The sequence below is a fragment of the Scyliorhinus torazame genome, chromosome 2 (genome assembly GCF_047496885.1).
Source record: "Scyliorhinus torazame isolate Kashiwa2021f chromosome 2, sScyTor2.1, whole genome shotgun sequence".
Taxonomy (NCBI): Eukaryota; Metazoa; Chordata; class Chondrichthyes; order Carcharhiniformes; family Scyliorhinidae; genus Scyliorhinus; species Scyliorhinus torazame.
Window position 1 is genome coordinate 49,372,346 of NC_092708.1, and position 17,974 is coordinate 49,390,319.

Sequence of the window (17,974 nt, forward strand, 5' to 3'; positions counted from 1 at the left end):
TGGCTTCCATAGGACCCATAATGTATTGGAAGTAAGGTGCAGACTGAAGTAATAACTCCTGCAGGTAAGTGCTGGCCGTTTCTGAAACAGATGCATTACATGATCAATAACCTCTTGTTGCCCTTATATATAACTAACTTTGATAGCACAACGGGAGATGGGTTTACAGATACAATTCCCACCTGTAAGTTAGGGATTCAAACCAACACCAAACAGTCCCAGCAAGCAGAGTTCCAGTTCTAAATTGTGGACTGATATTCAATGGGGATACTGCCATCTAATTGCTGTGTGAGACCCCCACTCACACCCCATCATATGGGCAGTGAAAACCCAAAGAACTCTTCCGTCACCAAGGGCGAACAACCCAGCATAAAGATGGTTTACTGCCATGGAAAAAATGTTCAAATCACGGTCTGTTAGTTAGTCTGCAAACGCTTTCACTACATCACACAATTTGCTTCAAAGTCAAGTGTACAAAAACCCAAAAACAATCGCAACCATCTAAACTTCCTATTGGGAAGAGTGTCAGAAGAATGTTAGGACTTGAGCAGTAATATGCTTTCAGTATAATCAATATTCACTGTAATTAGCATATGCCTAGTAATTTGTTTGCTGAGCAGCCATAACTTAAACAGGGAAGTGTGCTCACCATCTGAGTTTTCTCAATAAAGGACACAACCATACAGTTGATATTCATTCTGGGAAAAACAGGTTAATGCCCGCAGAATTGCAACCCACATGTTAACGACCAATATTTAATCATTGCAGACTACCAGTTGAAGTAACAGAAGTTTAGCAGAACAATATTTGAAGAACAATACAGTTGAACCCTGATAAATGCATAAACCAGTTTGACAAGAAGTTCTATGCTTGGATCAAGACCTTTCAAAAATTGAAAGCACAGCTTTGGAACTCTATGTTGGATCAGGTGAAATGAGTCATACAGAAAGTATTTTTTGTTTGCTTAGAAATTGTCAGCACACTGTTAGTAAATCAGTCATGATTACATCTACACACCAAAATTCTTCTGCTCGGTTGTTCACTGTTCATAACACTTCTAAATCCAAAATAATGTGTTATGTTTCCTTATGGGGCCACAATTTTAAGACTTAGAATGTTCTTGACTAAAAAAATTGAAGTTTGAACAAATTAAATCCAAGCATAATGCATTACTGTTTGAAATGAACTACAGTAAAATGTTCTTCTTCCAGGAGAATCATCTTTTTAGAAATCATCCTATTGGATGTGTCGCCCGTCAACAGGAATATGAATCGTTTGTTTCTCTTTGCATTTGCTTGCCAATCTGCTGTGTCTTTTTCCAGCATTTTCTCTATTTCATTTCACATTTCCAATATTTGCAGTTTTTCCTTTATCTGTTCAGTGCACATATAGTATGTTATTTTAGCTCGTTTAAAAATCATTGTGCTCCAAGGTGGTCCAATCCCAGATCAAATTTATCACCACTGCTTCTACCAATTGCATCTGTTTACAGCCTTTGATGAAGTTCTTAATGTTAAACATTTTTTAAGGCGCAAAGACACTAAAGGGCACATTTTAAAAACTTTCAAACATAAGTAAAATACTAAAAAACTGACAGCAATGTAATTTTAAAAACGTTTCTTTCCCCAAGCAATTTTAGTTATTTAAAACGATGTTATTCACAGGTGGGCAAGATTAAAAACATGTATCTTGTATGGTAAACACATTTACAGTTGTATTAATGAAAATTGCACTTTAACATTGTAAATTGTCTCAAAGCACTTCACAGCAGCATTATCTGACAATGTTTGACACCATGTCACATGAGGAAATATTAGGACAGACATCCTGAAACATGCTCAAAGAAGCAGGTTGAAGGAAAAGAGGCAGAGAGGCATAGGGAGGGAATTCCAGAACTTTGGGCCTTGACAACTAAAGGCATGGCCATAAACAGTTGTGTGATTGAAATCAGGGATCGTCAAGAGGCTAGAGGTAGAGGAGCACAGAAAACTTGGAGCGTCATTTGGCTGGAGGAGATTACAGAGATTGGGAAGAGACGATGGAGGGATTAGAAAACAATAATGAGGTGTTTAAAATTGTGAGAATTAGGACACAAGCACAAATTCTGGATCAGCTCAAGTTTAGGTATTTCATGGGGTGCCAGCCAGGAGTGGGTTCGAATAATCAAGTCCCGAGATAACAAAAGCATGAGTAATGATTTCAGCAGTATATGAGCTGAGACAGGGATGGAGTTGGGTTTTGTTACAGAGGTGGGATCCGCAGTCTGAAATACATCAAGGATTTTTTTTCCAATGCAAAATCTGTTTTTTGAAAAAATGCTGCCCAATGGGAGATTTTACATTTAGCAATATGCAAAGCAGCTTGAACCTATGCAAAAACAATCTGAAAACTAGAAGAATTTTGACCATAATTCCCGGTCATCGTGTTCTTCAATTAAGTTCAACAAAACAAATAGCTGCAATTTAAGTTACAATTTTTAACCATTTGAAGAACAAAAGGTGATTGCAGTAATTACTACTAATGAGCACCTGGAGGAAACCCACGCAGACACGGGGAGAACGCGTAGACTCTGCATCGAACCAGGGACCCTGGAGCTGTGAAGCAACAGTGCTACCCACTGTGGTACCATATATGTGTAATGCATAATTTTAACTGCGTGCAAATTGAAATAAATAACATTTCACTTAAGTTTAAATGTATTTGGAAAGCAATACATTCTATATGCAATTTCATCACATTTTTGCAATGTTAAAAAAGTTAATAAAAAATTACACAAAATGTATGCAAAATTTACATAAGTCAAATGTTATGATCACACCTATTAAAGTTCACAAAAATCATTACATATTTCCTTGGAATACGGAGTAAAATTTCAAAATTTGCAAATGATATCAAACTTGGCAGTGGCAGTGAGGGTGAGATGATGAGATGACTAGTCTGCAATAGGGGTTGGGCTAACAGAATGGGCAGAAAAATGGAAGATGGCATTTAATACAGAGAAATGCAAGGTGAATTCATTTTGGCAGAAGGAATATGGAGAGGCAATATAGACAATAGCACAATTTTAAAAAGTGCACAGCAACAGAGGAACTTGGGGGTAAATGCATAGGTGAGTATATGCACAGGTGGCAGGTAATATTGAGGGAGTAGCTACCAAAGCTACCTGAGCACAGGGCTAAATCGCTGGCTTTGAAAGCAACCAAGGCAGGCCAGCAGCACGGTTCGATTCCCGTAACAGCCTCCCCGAACAGGCGCCGGAATGTGGCGACTTGGGGCTTTTCACAGTAACTTCATTTGAAGCCTACTTGTGACAATAAGCGATTTTCATTTCATTTCATTTCAAAGCATATGGAATCTAGGGAGATTGAGGGAATTTGATGGAGGTGTGTAATATTATGACAGGATTCGATGAGGTAGAAAAGGAAAAAAATCTTCCTAATTAGCTGAAGGCACAAAGACGAAGGGGCACAGATTTAAGGTTTTGTGCAGGAGATATGGAAGAATGTGAAGAGGAATGTTTTTACACAGCAAGTGGCAATGACCTGGAACCTGCTGTCCATGAGGGCAGTGGAAGGGGGAATAATCAATGATTTCAAAAGGAAATTAAATGGGCACTTGACAGAAATAAACTTGCAGGGCTACAGAGATCGAGCAGGGGTGTGCGACAGATTGGATTGCTTTGTTGGAAGCCAGCATGGATTAGATGGGCGAAATGACTTCCTTCTGTGCCATAAATAACTCTGCAGCTCTATGACAAGGTTCTACTCAAAAGTTCAATTTATTTGAAACATATCTGAGAATGAAAATAGAGAAAAAAGATGGTAGTTTATAACTACAGAAAGTCTTGTACCTTGAAATACAATGAATAGTTATTTATTGATAATTATTTGCCTTTGTGCCGACAAAAAACCCAAATGCACTTTACTCTTCTTCTACCGTATGCTCCCAAGTTAAATAACTGCTCTCTTCCAATCTTCCTGCCCTCCTGTCTTCATCCTACATATCGATTTCCCCCCCAAAACATCCATAGTTATTCCCTTGGTTTCACCATCACAAGACCTAACCCGTTCCAGCTGAACATTAGTTAACAAGGTTGCTTCGGATTTCAATGCCCTCAATTCACCATCCACATTTTCCATTCACAGTCTCACCTGAAAGGGAATTCTACAGTTTTATCAGCTGTAATTTTCTCTCCTCTGGCCTACCACATGTCATGGCCCGACTATTTTATCAACATATGCAATGACTCTCTTTACTCTGCCTCTCCTGCTTTCCTCCTCAATACTCTATTCACATTTTCTCACCGCAACCATTTCCCCGGTATAATTCCCACCATTGCACCCTCAGATGTGGGGGCATCAGGCTTGAGCATACAGGGCACCAGGAATTGCACATTCTACTATCTATACTGATATCTAAATCATATCTATATGTACACACACATACACACACACACCGGGGGGGGGGGGGGGGGGGGGAGCAGAATGATGCACCACTCCCAACTCTCTCTTAATATGAACAGTAGTCGTTTAGCCCAAATCTTTAGTTTTAATCAGTCACCCAATTGTCTATCCATGGTACGTTTCCTCTTACACCACGCAACTGAATTTTTCTGACAAGCTTTGTGTAAGGTACATTATTGAACACCTTTTAGAATGCATATGTACCACATCCCATTCTCAATTAATCTATCAAACTTCACTTCAAAAATGCTGGAGATAGACTCCAGACTCTAATCCAATTCCAATCCACTCACCTATTGCCACTTGTCTTTCTGAAATTGTTTATGGTTCCCTTTGTACAGACACTATTTTTTCCCACCAAAGATTGACAATTCTCAAAAAGTTTCTCTCTGACCTTTCCAACTATAGGTCCATATGTGTTCTTTATTTCCCTTCCTAACTCCTGAATACAATCCAGCTCCACGTTCACCTCTCACACAATTACCCGTTTGATTTCTGTCGACCCAGGCCTGCTGATAGCAATTAGACTGTGCTGGGTCAAGTCATCACAGTCCCTAACTGTGATCGTAGTGCATTTTTACTGACTTGTGCTTTCTGTGGCATTTGATATGGTTGCCCACCCATCCTCCTCATGCTCATTACTTCATGATCCTCCTATATAGAAAGTTTCTCATTGTCGTGCAGACAAAATCCTGAACTCCCTCTCTGACAGCACTCTGGGTCCCTGATAGCACTCTGGGTGTACCTATAACGTATGGTCTGCAGCAGTTCAAGAAGGTGGCTCATCACCACTTTCAAGGACAATTAGGGCACCACAGTGGCTAGCACTGCTGTCTCAGCACCAGAAACCCGACCTTGGGTGATTGTCTGTATGGAGTTTGCACATTCGCCCCGTGTCTTCTTGGGTGTCCTCTGGCGGTTCGGTTTTCTTCCACTGTCCAAAGGTGTGCAGGTTAGGTGGATTGGTTTTGCTAATGCCCCTTAGTGTTTAAAGGTTAGGTGGGTCGCAGGGACGGGAAACGGAGCGAACATAGGTAAGGTGTTCTTTTGGAAGGTTGGTGCAGACTTGATGTTCTACCGAAGATGTTAGCCGTTTATTGTGTATTTCAAAGAGTGAACCACCGTTATATGCTAAAGGGATGGGGAATAGGAAGGGGTTAGGTGTTTTTGGAGGGGTGGGGCTAGGATCTGGGAGAGAGGTAGGTAGAAGTGGGGAGCTTTCATTTGGATTGGTGTTTCAGTTTTGTGTTATGTATAAATTGAAAATAGTTGAATAATAATATATTTTTAAAAACTCTAATGAAGCTCGCACATGAACAGCAATGGCTTCTCCACCCAGCCCGGCAGTGTAACCTGGGCGCACTGTAAGCTTTCATTCCAAGTCCTCTCCTTTTTCTCATTTAAATGTTCTTCTCAAATGTTCTTCCTTCAAGCAGCTATTGGATTGGATAGGTACATGGATTACAGTAAAATGATAGTGTAGATTTATTTGTTCTCAAGGGCAGCACGGTAGCATTGTGGATAGCACAATTGCTTCACAGTTCCAGGGTCCCAGGTTCGATTCCGGCTTGGGTCACTGTCTGTGCGGAGTCTGCACGTCCTCCCAGTGTCTGCGTGGGTTTCCTCTGGGTGCTCCGGTTTCCTCCCACAGTCCAAAGATGTGCGGGTTAGGTGAATTGGCCAATGATAAATTGCCCTTAATGTCCAAATTGCCCTTGGTGTTGGGTGGAAGTGTTGAGTTTGGGTAGGGTGCTCTTTCCAAGAGCCGGTGCAGACTCAAAGGGCCGAATGGCCTCCTTCTGCACTGTAAATTCAATGATAATCTATGATTAATCTAGGACAAAGGTTCGGCACAACATCGTGGGCCGAAGGGCCTGTTCTGTGCTGTATTTTTCTATGTTCAACATCTGTGCTCTTCAGTCCACTGTCTCCTGCTCCCTGTGCCACCTCCACTCCATCACCGCTGGCAGAGCACTTGGCAGTTTTGGTCCTGTTCTTCAGAGTTCCCTTCAAAAAAAATACTTTTCCCCTTTTCAACGTATTATTTTCAACTAGCTTTTAATCATTCTTTGAAATTTTTACTACTTTCTTTCGGTTTCGCTTCTGTGAAGTGCTGGAGACAAGTTACTAAATTAAAGTTTTGAAATAATTGCAAGTTTCATTGTTCTTTAATGTTTGGCATGTAACAGTAAGAAAAATATAAAATGAAATTACTAAAACTTGTATTTGCTTTATGCTAAAGAACAATTACTGACATTAAATTTAGCTGGTCCAAGCTGTTTTCTTTATTTGTTCATGGGTGTGGGCATTGCTGGTCAGGCCAGCATTTATTACCCATCCCTGAGACATTTAGGAGTTAACCGTACTGCTGTGGATCTGGAGTCAGATATAGGTCAGACCAGGTAAGGATGACAGCTTTCCTTCCCGAAAGGACATGAGTGAATCAGATGTGTTTTTACGACAATCAACAATGGTTTCATATTCATCATTAGACTTTTAATTCCAGATTTTCTTTTATTGAATTCAAATTTCACCATCTGCCGTGATGGGATTCGAACAAGGGTCCCCAGAACATTACTCAGGGTCTCTGCATTAGCAGCCCAGCGACGACGCCACTGCCTCCCCTGAAGCAGGCAGAGTGGTGGTGTTTGCTGATATTGGTCAACCACATGATTAGTTTAGGGTATTAAAAACCTTTCAACTACTTATTATTCTCGATGTAAAAGAATTCAGTAAAAGAATCAATAAGCCTGATTCTAAAAGAAAAGGTTTTATATCAGCAGTATTCGTATTTCAAGTTAGAAGTCAATTGGCTTGCATTGTTACTGAAAACAGAACATGAAAATAAATAGGCTATATCACAGGTTAACTTATTCTCATCACATACCACAATGAAAACTGAGATCAAAAACAGATGCTTACTGTATTATTTACCTTTCCCTCTTCAGAGTTTTGCTGACAGGAATTGTGTACTTCGCCTTCCCTCACCAATTTCCCAGGCCATGAAGGAAATCCTTTTAATTGACCCCAGACTAAGTCACCAACATTAAACGTCCTTGGTCTATAGTGTATTAACTCGTTAGATGGAGAATCTGGAATTTTCAAATCATCATCACTGCTGATGCTTTTAGTATCTGAAGGACTTGGGGCACATCCATTTATGGTTTCTGAATTATAATCTCCATTGTACGGAATATAGTCATGCGCCAAGGAACCTGGCATCCCCTCCAAACTGGCCGAGGAACTTGGAGATTGCTCCTCTATGGCAAGTTCCTGTTTGGGGGCTGTTAACAACTCACCAAAGTTCCTGTTCTGTTGAGACCGATTTCCATTGAGGTGTGTGCATCTTTCCAAAGTGTTCTCTAGTCTTTCTTTAATTTTAACAATGTGTCTTTTTTGACTATTAAACCGAAAGCTGTCCTCAAGAAATCGTTTATCCAAGTGACAGTTTTTCTGCTGTAATACTGCATCAGTCTGTTCCCCGTGGAAAGAAGGTATCCTTTCTGCTGAAGGACTATGATTTATCTGCCCAGAGTGTTCTAGAAATTTCTCACATTTCCACACTGTTGCATCACCAACTGCAAGTTGCTCAGTTTCCCACTGTTTTTTAGGAGTGATGCGACCTGGTGATTTGAAGTACTCGAATCCTTCCGCATCTGGAGCAATTTTTGCTTGTTCAGAATTTTTCCTCAACTTCACTCCTCTGGCATGCCTATTTGCGAGGATGTTTTGACTGTTGATCCGGCTGTCAATCTCCATGCTGGAAAGTCTTTTCCCATGAATCACTGCATTGACAGCATTTGAAAGATTCACAGGGTTTGCAATGGAAGCAGTAAAGGCACTCATGGCACTCAGGGCTGGGATTGGACTCATTTGTGAAGTACTACTCATCGCTGTAGTGATCACTACCTGCATTCCTTTGCTTGCAGCATCCACCACGGCTTTATATATAGCATCAACAGAAGGGTCGTGGGGACCCACAGTCGGGACCTCTTCTCTGCCTTGCTGACCTTGAGCCAGTTCTATTCGATGTTGGCTACCAGACAGATCATGGAAGGGGGGAAGAGCAGTTTGGGATCCCTCAGATAGCAATATCGTTCCTGGGTGGGAGTTTACTGGAGCATTTGAAAGCGAGACATTTTGTGCTGGACTCACCTGCAGGAAGAAATTAGAAAATTGCAGCATTATTTTGCTTTTCTGTAATTTATCAGGACATGCATTGTGTAAAACTATTTTTAAATTGCACTAAGCTAACTAAAGCTACACATCAAACAGAATAAAGTATTTCAAGAGGAAGAAAGCATAAAAAATATTTCTGAACAGCCATTCTTGCAAAATGGTTCAGACAACTGAAGATATGGTTGGACTAACTTCTTCATAAACATTGCAGTTTTTCTTCAATAATTTATCCTACTGGCCCAGGAGATTAATAAAGTCTGCAGGTTCACTTTGCCCCGTTTTTCACCAGATGCAATTCACCCTACTACCGCATTGCAGAATTAGAACATATCTGCATTAGTACTTTAATACACTGACTACGAGGATGGTGGAGAAAGATTCCATTGTGGCTTTTAAAGGGGAATTGAATCGGCACCTGGTGAGAAAAGATTGCTAGGCTATAGGGAAATGGCTGGGGAGTGGGACTAGCCGAGATTCTCTCGCTGCGGGCCAGCATAGACACAACAGGTTGAATGCCTTCTCTCTGTACTGTAACCATTCCATGATTCTTTGGATGTTCAAACCATGATGATGTTTACAGCTTTTGCAATAAGCAAGAGATTTCTACATATGTATTACAATTATAATTTAAGAATATTATTTATATAATGCACAAGTAACCTTCAATTATATTTCTTGGCTAATATGATGCTTAAACGTTAGTATTACAGGCGAGACAAAATTCTTTTGTGAAAATAAAAGAATCATTCGACGGAGTACCTAAAGTCAAAATACAGAATGCATTGTTGCATCAGCCATGATCATAGTGAATGGTGGGCCGAGCTTGAGAGATCGAATGGCCTATTCCTGTTCCTATTTCTGATATAAATCCAAGTATTGCTTATCTTGTTGTGTTCTGCCTTATCCTTCCATGTCCGAACCAAGGCAATTGCTCACTTCGATGTCCCATTGCAAATTCAAAGCACAGCATCGACAGAACTTTGGTGAATTTGCAGACCTGATCGTTTTCTTTCAACATTTCCCTCCTTGGTGGGGTCCAGCTTAACAAGCAGCTTGGTAGAGTGAGTCACGATGGAGAGAATCAGGAATACTTCTATAACATGCATCTCTGGATAGCCACTGGCAGCTCGAAACCGGACTGATTTTGCCTCGCTAACCAAGGGTGACAAGACCAGTTCCCGCATTCCTCCTGAATCCCCAACAGGCATCAGTTAACTCAGCAGAAGCCCATGACAGCACCTAGGAACACCCTGCCAGTGCAACTCAATTACTTGTTGATTAAGTCAGCACAGCCACGAAGAAAAAGTGAAATGAGGCTCCGATTTTTGATCAAAACAGTCCAAAAATGAAAAACTGCAACAAAAATGTTTTCTCTTAAAGTTCAAACAGATAAATTTGAAGTTTTGTGTTATGAACCCATGGGTATTAAATCTAAAATTGAAAAGCAGATCCATTTAGACTGTTAATATTAATTCCTCTGACAAAAAATATATTTCCATCATTTTCAGATACTTTTGAAACCAGTTCCTTGGGGTGATAGGGAGATTTAGGCATCATCCATAAAACTCCGTACGTGTTCATTTTCCATCCTTTTATGATAACCAAGCGAATACTCTCAACACCAAAACGAGCCAGTGGATGTAGAATTAGTTACAGAAAAAGGCACCATAATTGTGGCACTGTAAGGATCTTAAAACAATGAATGTGTAAAAAAACACTGCAGTACAAACTAATGTGTTCACATAGTGGTACATTGCAATAAATTGTACCATTAACTTCAACAGGTAGTCAACCACAAGCAGCTTGTGATTGTCTTTGAATCGTATGAAACTTTTAACTCAAGGGCCCTCTGCAACAGAACTAGAAAGGAAATAAACATTCCGGAAAAATTATCAGTTAAGATTTTATTGGAACAATTTCTTTTAGCGACATTCACAGGATCGAAGGGTTTTGCGTCATCTTTTTTTTTGGCTCCATTTGGATTTTATTTCACTAGGCAGAGACCTGCTTCTGATGTGGTTAGTTCCCTTTACAGTATTCAGAACAGCGATAAAGGGACAAATGCGATAAAATCATGCAAGATTAAGGAGGAACAAATTATTTGTGTGTGTTTGTGTGTCTGTCAGATGTCTGATGTCCCACTATCAATTATGGAATGTGTGTGATGTTATATAATTTTTAAAACCTATTGCATGTAGGCGTCGCTGGCTAGACCAGCATTTATTGCCCATCCTAAATGCTCTGGAGAAGGTGATGGTGAGCAGTCTTCTTGAACCACTGCAGTCCATGTGGTATAGGTACATCCACAGTGCTGTGCGGGAGGGAGTTGCAGGAATGTGAACCTGAAACGGTGAAGGAATTATAAAATACTTTCTGTTAATTGCGACTGAAGACTTTACCTCAGTTGATAGTTTAACACTTCAGTCATTGGCAGATGCAAAATTAAAATAAGACGTGTAAATGCTTACCTGAAAGTTTTGAAAAACACATGCCATGGGGTTTGGTGGGTTACCGGGGACAGAAAATGAAGGGTGACCTTGAAAGCCCTGTAGGCCCCGAGTCCCTTGCAAACCTTGTAAAAGTTGATGATTCTGAGGAAACATTTGATTGCTGTTGATCAAAGTCTGGAGGCGACTTAATTGCGGATTGTTCAAACTATTGTTGAATGAAGGTACATCACCTGTACACAACAACAAAACACACAAAAAAAGTACATCAATGCTGGGATCTGCATGCTCACTGTGTATCTCATCTGCTGCACATTTCTGTTGAAGCACTTCCAATGACTGGTTAAAAAAAATAATTATGAACAATAAATTTATATATTAAAATCACTGGCCCTGAACAACATTTAGCAGCCACAGAAGATAGTTAGCATGGTTAGAAATCACGAGAGACCAATTAAAAGTGATCTTTTTCAACTTACATTGACCGGGGAGCAGTACAGTCTGGTCAGATCTTATTGGGAACACAATGAAACCAAACTAGTTCTGGTTGCCATACAATAGGAAGGATAAACTGCTTTAAAGAGGGTGCAGAGGAGATTCACCAGGATGTTGCCTGAGCTGGTGTGTTTCAGTTATGAAAAGAGGCTGGCTAGTCTGGGGTTGTTTTTCTTAGAGCAGAGAAGGCCGAGGGGGGACCTCATTGGCGTTTACAAAATTATGAGGAGTATAGTTAGGGTAGATTGAAAAAATCTTTTCCTCTTAGTAGAGAGTTCAATAAAAGGGTTATAGATTTAACCTAAGGGGCAGGAGATCTAGAAATTTTGAGGAAATACTTTTTCACCCAGAAGGTGGTGGGAATCTGGAACTCACTGCTTGAAAGGGTGGTAAAGGTGGCAAACCTCACAACATTTAAGAAACATTTAAATGAGCACTTGAAACACCATTGGGATGGCAGGACTGACATATGAAGAAAGACTGGATCAACTGGACTTGTACTCACTGGAGTTCAGAAAAACGAGAGGGGGTCTCATAGAAACATGTAAAATCCTGATGGGACTGGACAGGCTATACGTCCAGAACTAGGGGTCACAGCCTAAGAATAAGGGGGAAGACATTCAGGACTGAGATGAGGAAGAACTTCTTCTCTCAGAGTTGCAAACTTGTGGAATTCTCCACCACAAAATGCTGTTGGGGCCAGTTCGTTGGATATATTAAAGAGGGAGCTGGACGTGGTCCTTGCTGGATCAAGGAGTTTGGAGAGAAACGGGTGTGGGATACTGAATTTGAATGATCAATCATGATCATATTGAATGGTGGTGCAGGCTCGAAGGGTCAAAAATGGTCTACCTCCTGCATCTATTTTCTATGTTTCTATTACATAAAAAGCTATGGACCAAAGTGCTGGAAAATGGGATTAGAATAGGTGCTTGATGGCCAGCGCAGATACGATGGGCCTCTTTTGTGCGGTAAGACTCGAACACTCTATAATCTCCATGTACTGAAGGTAATCACCAAAAATGGTATTATTTGACAGTCAATGCGGTATATTTAACGAATGTTCTTTTGGTGTCAGATTTGCTGGTATCGACACCAGTAAGTTAATTGAAGTGATTTAACAAATATTTCCAGTTTCATATTGCGTCATTGGCTCAGTTGGTTATCTCATTTCTGTACTTAAAAAACAGGCAACTCAATAATGGGTAGTACTGATTTTGCACCACTGGAGGTATCATCAATAAGACATGAAACAGTAATTTCTGGACAACAGGTCCTGGGGAGGACAAAGGTGAACCGTAATCTTCTTAAAATTCATTTTTCAAAAATTAGAATATCAAGGAAGATCATTCACTATATTGGCTAAATGTATTAGAGAAATCTAGTGGTGTTCCTTTCACCTCTTGACAGTTTTAAAGCATTATTATAGGGCCAGACCCTTTCAAATGATCATGATCCATTAAATATTGTGGATGGTAGAAAAGTGCAGAGAAGATTAGGAGTTTTTCAGAACAAAATATCTCTTCAAAATATTTGTAAAATTGGAGTTGGATTTAAATATCAAAAAGACTAATTATACTTGCTAATTGTCAAAAGTGAAAATAGCCTGGCGGGGAAAATACAAACTGTCAAGTTAATTCATTGCATGCTACAGCATTTGGCAAAATTTGTGCCTCTCAATCAGAAGGATGAGGATTCACAAGTCAATGGTGGCTTCTTCAAGGGATCCGTAATATACCACTGTTATTTTTGATGCACATCAATGACCAGGATTGCGGTATAATAAGAATGGTCAGTAACCAGAGGACACAGGTTAAAGGCAATTATGCCAGCCTTAGTACTCTTGCCCGAGTCACAAGATTGGGCTTGAAGGCCCACTCCAGGACTTGAGCACAGTAATCAAGGCTGACGCTTCAAAGTAGCTACTAAGAAAGTGTTACCTTTTGGAAAAGATGTTAAACCCTCTCAGACCAACATAAAAAAATCCCATTTCACTGTTTCGAAGAGAGCAAGGGATTTATCTCCCAAATTGACATCAGTAAAATAGATTATAGGGTCATTATCCCATTGCTGTTTGTGGGAGCTTGCTGCACGCAACTAGGCTGCTGTAACATTTCCATATTACAACAGTGACTGCATTTCAAAGCACTAAAAGGGCTGTTTGTTACAAAGCGCTTTGAGACATCCAATGGCCATGAAAGGCAATATATAAATGCAAGTCCTTTTTCCTTATTCTTCCTGAGATTAACATCTGCTTGAACACTGAAGATGAGACTTCCATTTAATGCCTTAAACTAAAGGATGACATCTCTAATATTGCAACATTGCATCAATGCTTAACCTAGTGGTGAAATCCCACAGTAAATGACAGTACAGAATAATATAGAAGAGAAGGAGACGTTTCAGCCTATCATGACTGTGTTGACTCTTTGGAAGACCGATTCAATTAGTTCTGTTTCCCTATCCTTTCCTTGTGGCTCAGTGTTTTCTTCCTTTAAAGTTACAATGCAATTCCCTTTTGAAAGGTACTGTTGAATCTGCTTGGACCACCCTCTGAAGCAGTGTATTTCTGGATCATCATAGCTCCCTACGTAAAGATTCTTCTCATCTCACCTCTGGTTCCTTTGCCAATCAAAGAAAAATGACTTGCCCACCATATGTGGTCTCAAACGCTTTACAGCCAATGAAATACTTTGCTGTCACTCTTGGAAGGCAGGAAATTGGACCGCCAATTTGGCTTCACAAACAGCAATGTGATAATAACCAGTTAATCTGTTTTTGTGATATTGATTGAGAGGTCGATATTGACCAGGACATCAGGGATAACTCCCCTGCCCTTCCGTAAATATGTGGGATCTTTCACACTCATGTGAGAGAGCAGATGGGGCTTCAGTTTAATGCCTCACCTTAAAGACCAGACCTCTAACTCCCTCAGTACTGCACTGAAATGTCAGCCTCGATTTTGTGTTCAAGTCTTAGCATGAGACGTGAACCTAGAATCTTTTGTCGAAGAGGCAAGAATGCTCCCAGCTGAGCCACAGCGGACATATCGCTCTGAGGAAATCTGTTCTGTTGTCCTGACTTGACATTCCTTCCTTCCATACATCACCTGTAAAATTGCATCAACTAGTCAGTTATCACATTGCTGTTTGGCCATGTGACAAGAGTTACCGTACTTCAAAGTACATTATATGTGAATTATTTCACATTTCCAGATTGACTGGTCTTGAAATCAAACAATGACACCTAACATCAATTACTGCACGTAAATGCAGCAATAAGAAATGGAGCAGGAGTAGGCCATTCAGTGCCTTGAGCCTGCCCTACCATTCAATTAAGATCGTGGCTGATCTGATTATAGTCTCATCTCCACTTTCCTGCTTACTCTCCATAACCTATGACTCCCTTTGTAAATCACAAATCTGTCTAATTCAGAACACAATATATTCAACGGCCCAGCCTCTACTGCTCTCTGTGGAAGAGAATGTTGAAGAATAATGACCCTCTGAGTGAAGAAATTCCCACACAGCGATTTAAATGGGAGATCCCTTATTCAGAAGCTGTGCCCCCTAGTTTTAAATTTCCCATGAGGGGAGACATCCTCTCAGCAGCGACCCTGTCAAGCCCCTCAGAATCTTAGATGCTTCAATAAAATAAGCTCTCATTCTTCGAGACTAGGTGGAAAGGGTAAGAAAATGTGAAAAATAAAAGGATAAGGATCTTTGATGCACTGGGATGATTTCTAGTTAGTGTCGTTCTGAAGTTCAGCTTTCGTTTTGATAACTTCTTCCTTCTAGGCTTGAGATGGTTTTCTCTGGATGACTCGCATGATTTCAGGTTCACAGTAAAGGATGCGCCGGATACTCACTGCTTTTGAAATAAAGCAGTTCTTTCACTTCAGCAAGCAGGGGAGAGAGAGCGAGAGAGAGAGATATCCTTTCACTTGGTTGCATGGTGCATCACGCAGGAACCAATCACTGACCACTGTCAGGAAGAACACCGTCTCTGGCCAACCAATCGATCCAACGCCCTCCAAACATGATTCCTAAGATCCAAGGAGTGTGGCTCCTCCTTTTCAAAAACAAAACTTGGGAACACAGCGCCCGGAGAAGCAGGATGTTTCAACCTCGAGTCTTCTGCTTGAAGGCACATTCCGATTATGGGTCCACAGGCCAAAATAATGAATTAAACATAAAAGAAATGGGAACAAAGAAAATACGCAGGAAGGACACAGACATAAAAAGCCAGGGTAGGAAATATTAGGACAGATGCTAGTTTGAGTAGAGAAATAGGAGGTTAGTCCAGATGAATGCATGGCTGAAGAGATTGTGCAGGAGGGCGAGCTTTAGATTTCTGGGACAGTGGGAAGGCAGTCGGTTTGCACCTGAACTTAAATGGGACCAGCGTCCTTGCAGGGAGGTTTTCTAGTGCTGTTGGGGGGGGGTTTAAACTAATTTGTCAGGGGCTGGGATTCTGAGAGAAGGTTCAGCAGGGATAGATGCAGAGTCAAAATTTGAAGACACATCAAATGAATCAGGAAGGTATAGAATTTATGGAAGGTATAGATCTAGACCAGTTAAGTTACAAGGGTGTTTGGCAAGATTGGATGGTATTTATTTTAATGCAAAGAGTCTGACAAACAAGGCAGATGAGTTGAGGGCAAACATTAAAACATGGCGATTATGATGCAATTGCTGTCACTGAGACAAGGTTCAGAGAGGGGCAGGATTGGCAGCTCAATATTCCAGGGTATAGGATCTTCAGGCGAGATAGGGAAGCAATTCTGATCAGGGAATTAATTGCAGCAGTAAGGAGGGACAGCATCTTAGAAGGCTCTTCAAATGAAGCATATGAGCAGAACGTAAAAACCAAAAAGGAGCAATTACATTTCTGGGAGTGTTCTATAGGCCTCCGAACAGTCCGAGAGAAATAGAAGAGCAGATATGTAGGCAAATTTCAGAGAAGTGCAAAAGTATGAGCAGCATGGTAGCAAAGTGGGTAGCACTTGCTTCACAGCTCCAAGGTCCCAGGTTCGATTCCCGGCTTGAGTCACTGTCTGTATGGAGTCTGCACGTTCTCCCTGTGTCTGCGTGGGCTTCCTCCAGGTGCTCCGGTTTCCTCCCACCAGTCCCGAAAGACTTTGTTAGGTGAATTAGACATCCCTCCGTGCACCCAAGCAGGCGCAGCAATGTGGCGACTAGGGGCTTTTCACAGTAACTTCATTGCAGTGTTAATGTAAGCCGACTTGTGACAATAAAGATTATTAAATTAAAGGAATAGGGTAGTTTGTGATAGTGGGGGATTTCAACTACCCCAACATTAACTAGAATAGTCATGGTGATTTGATTTAATTTATTGTCACATGTACCGAAGTAGTGAAAAGTATTTTTCTGCGGTCAACGAAACGTACACAGTGCGTACATAGTAGACAAAAAAATAATCGACAGAGTACATTGACAAATGATACATCGACAACAGTGATTGGTTACAGTGCGAAACAAGGGGCCAAACAAAGCAAATACATGAACAAGAGCAGCATTGGACATCGTGAATAGTGTTCTTACAGGAAACAGATCAGTCCAAGGGAGTGGTTGAGGAGTCTAGTAGCTGTGGGGAAGAAGTTGTTCCTATGTCTGGATGTGCGGGTCTTCAGACTTCTGTATCTTCTGCCTGATGGAAGGGTCTGGAAGAAGGCAATGCCTGGGTGGGAGGAGTCTCTGGTAATGCTGTCTGCCTTCCTGAGGCAGCGGAAAGTGTAGACAGAATCAATGTGCGGGTGGCAAGCTTGTGTGATGCGCTGGGCTGATTTCACCATACTCTGCAGTTTCTTGCGCTCTTGGGCCGAGCAGTTGCCATACCAAGCTGTGATGCAGCCGGATAGGATGCTCTCTATGGCACATCTGTAGAAGTTTGAGAGAGTCGATACAGACATGCCGAATTTCTTCAGCTTCCGTAGGAAGTAGAGACGTTGTTGGGCTTTCTTGACTGTTGCATTAACGTGAGTGGGACAGAACAAACTGTTGGTAATGGTGACCCCCAAGAACGTAAAGCTATTGACCATCTCCCCTTTGGAGCCATTGATGCAGATGGGACTGTATGTCGTGCTACGCTTCCTGAAGTCGATGATCAGTTCCTTGGTCTTTCTGACATTTAGAGAGAGGTTGTTTTCGGTACACCATGCAACCAAGTGATACATCTCCCTTCTGTAGTCTGATATACGACCCACCACAGCAGTATTATCCGCAACCGTTTGATTGAGTTGGAGTCAAATCTTGCCACACCGTCGTGTGTGTATAGGACTGAGCACACATCCTTGCAGGGCAAAGGTGTTGAGGACTATTGTGGAGGAGGTGTTGTTACCTATCCTGACAGATTGCGGTCTGTTGGTGA

General features: G+C 41.1%; 1 protein-coding gene across 4 annotated transcripts in view; it reads right to left on the reverse strand.

Moving 5' to 3' along the window:
* Nucleotides 1-17,974, reverse strand: part of mbd5 (methyl-CpG binding domain protein 5) — a 433,408-nt gene that overhangs the window by 72,238 nt on the left and 343,196 nt on the right. For 3 of the 4 annotated variants that reach the window (XM_072471331.1, XM_072471358.1, XM_072471340.1), the window contains 2 exons: nucleotides 11,111-11,322; nucleotides 7,386-8,618 (listed from right to left, as the gene is read on the reverse strand). In XM_072471331.1, the coding sequence (XP_072327432.1) occupies nucleotides 7,386-8,618; nucleotides 11,111-11,322 (1,445 nt within the window). The remainder of the gene's footprint in view (nucleotides 1-7,385; nucleotides 8,619-11,110; nucleotides 11,323-17,974) is intronic. The other variant, XM_072471349.1, reaches the window with a different exon arrangement.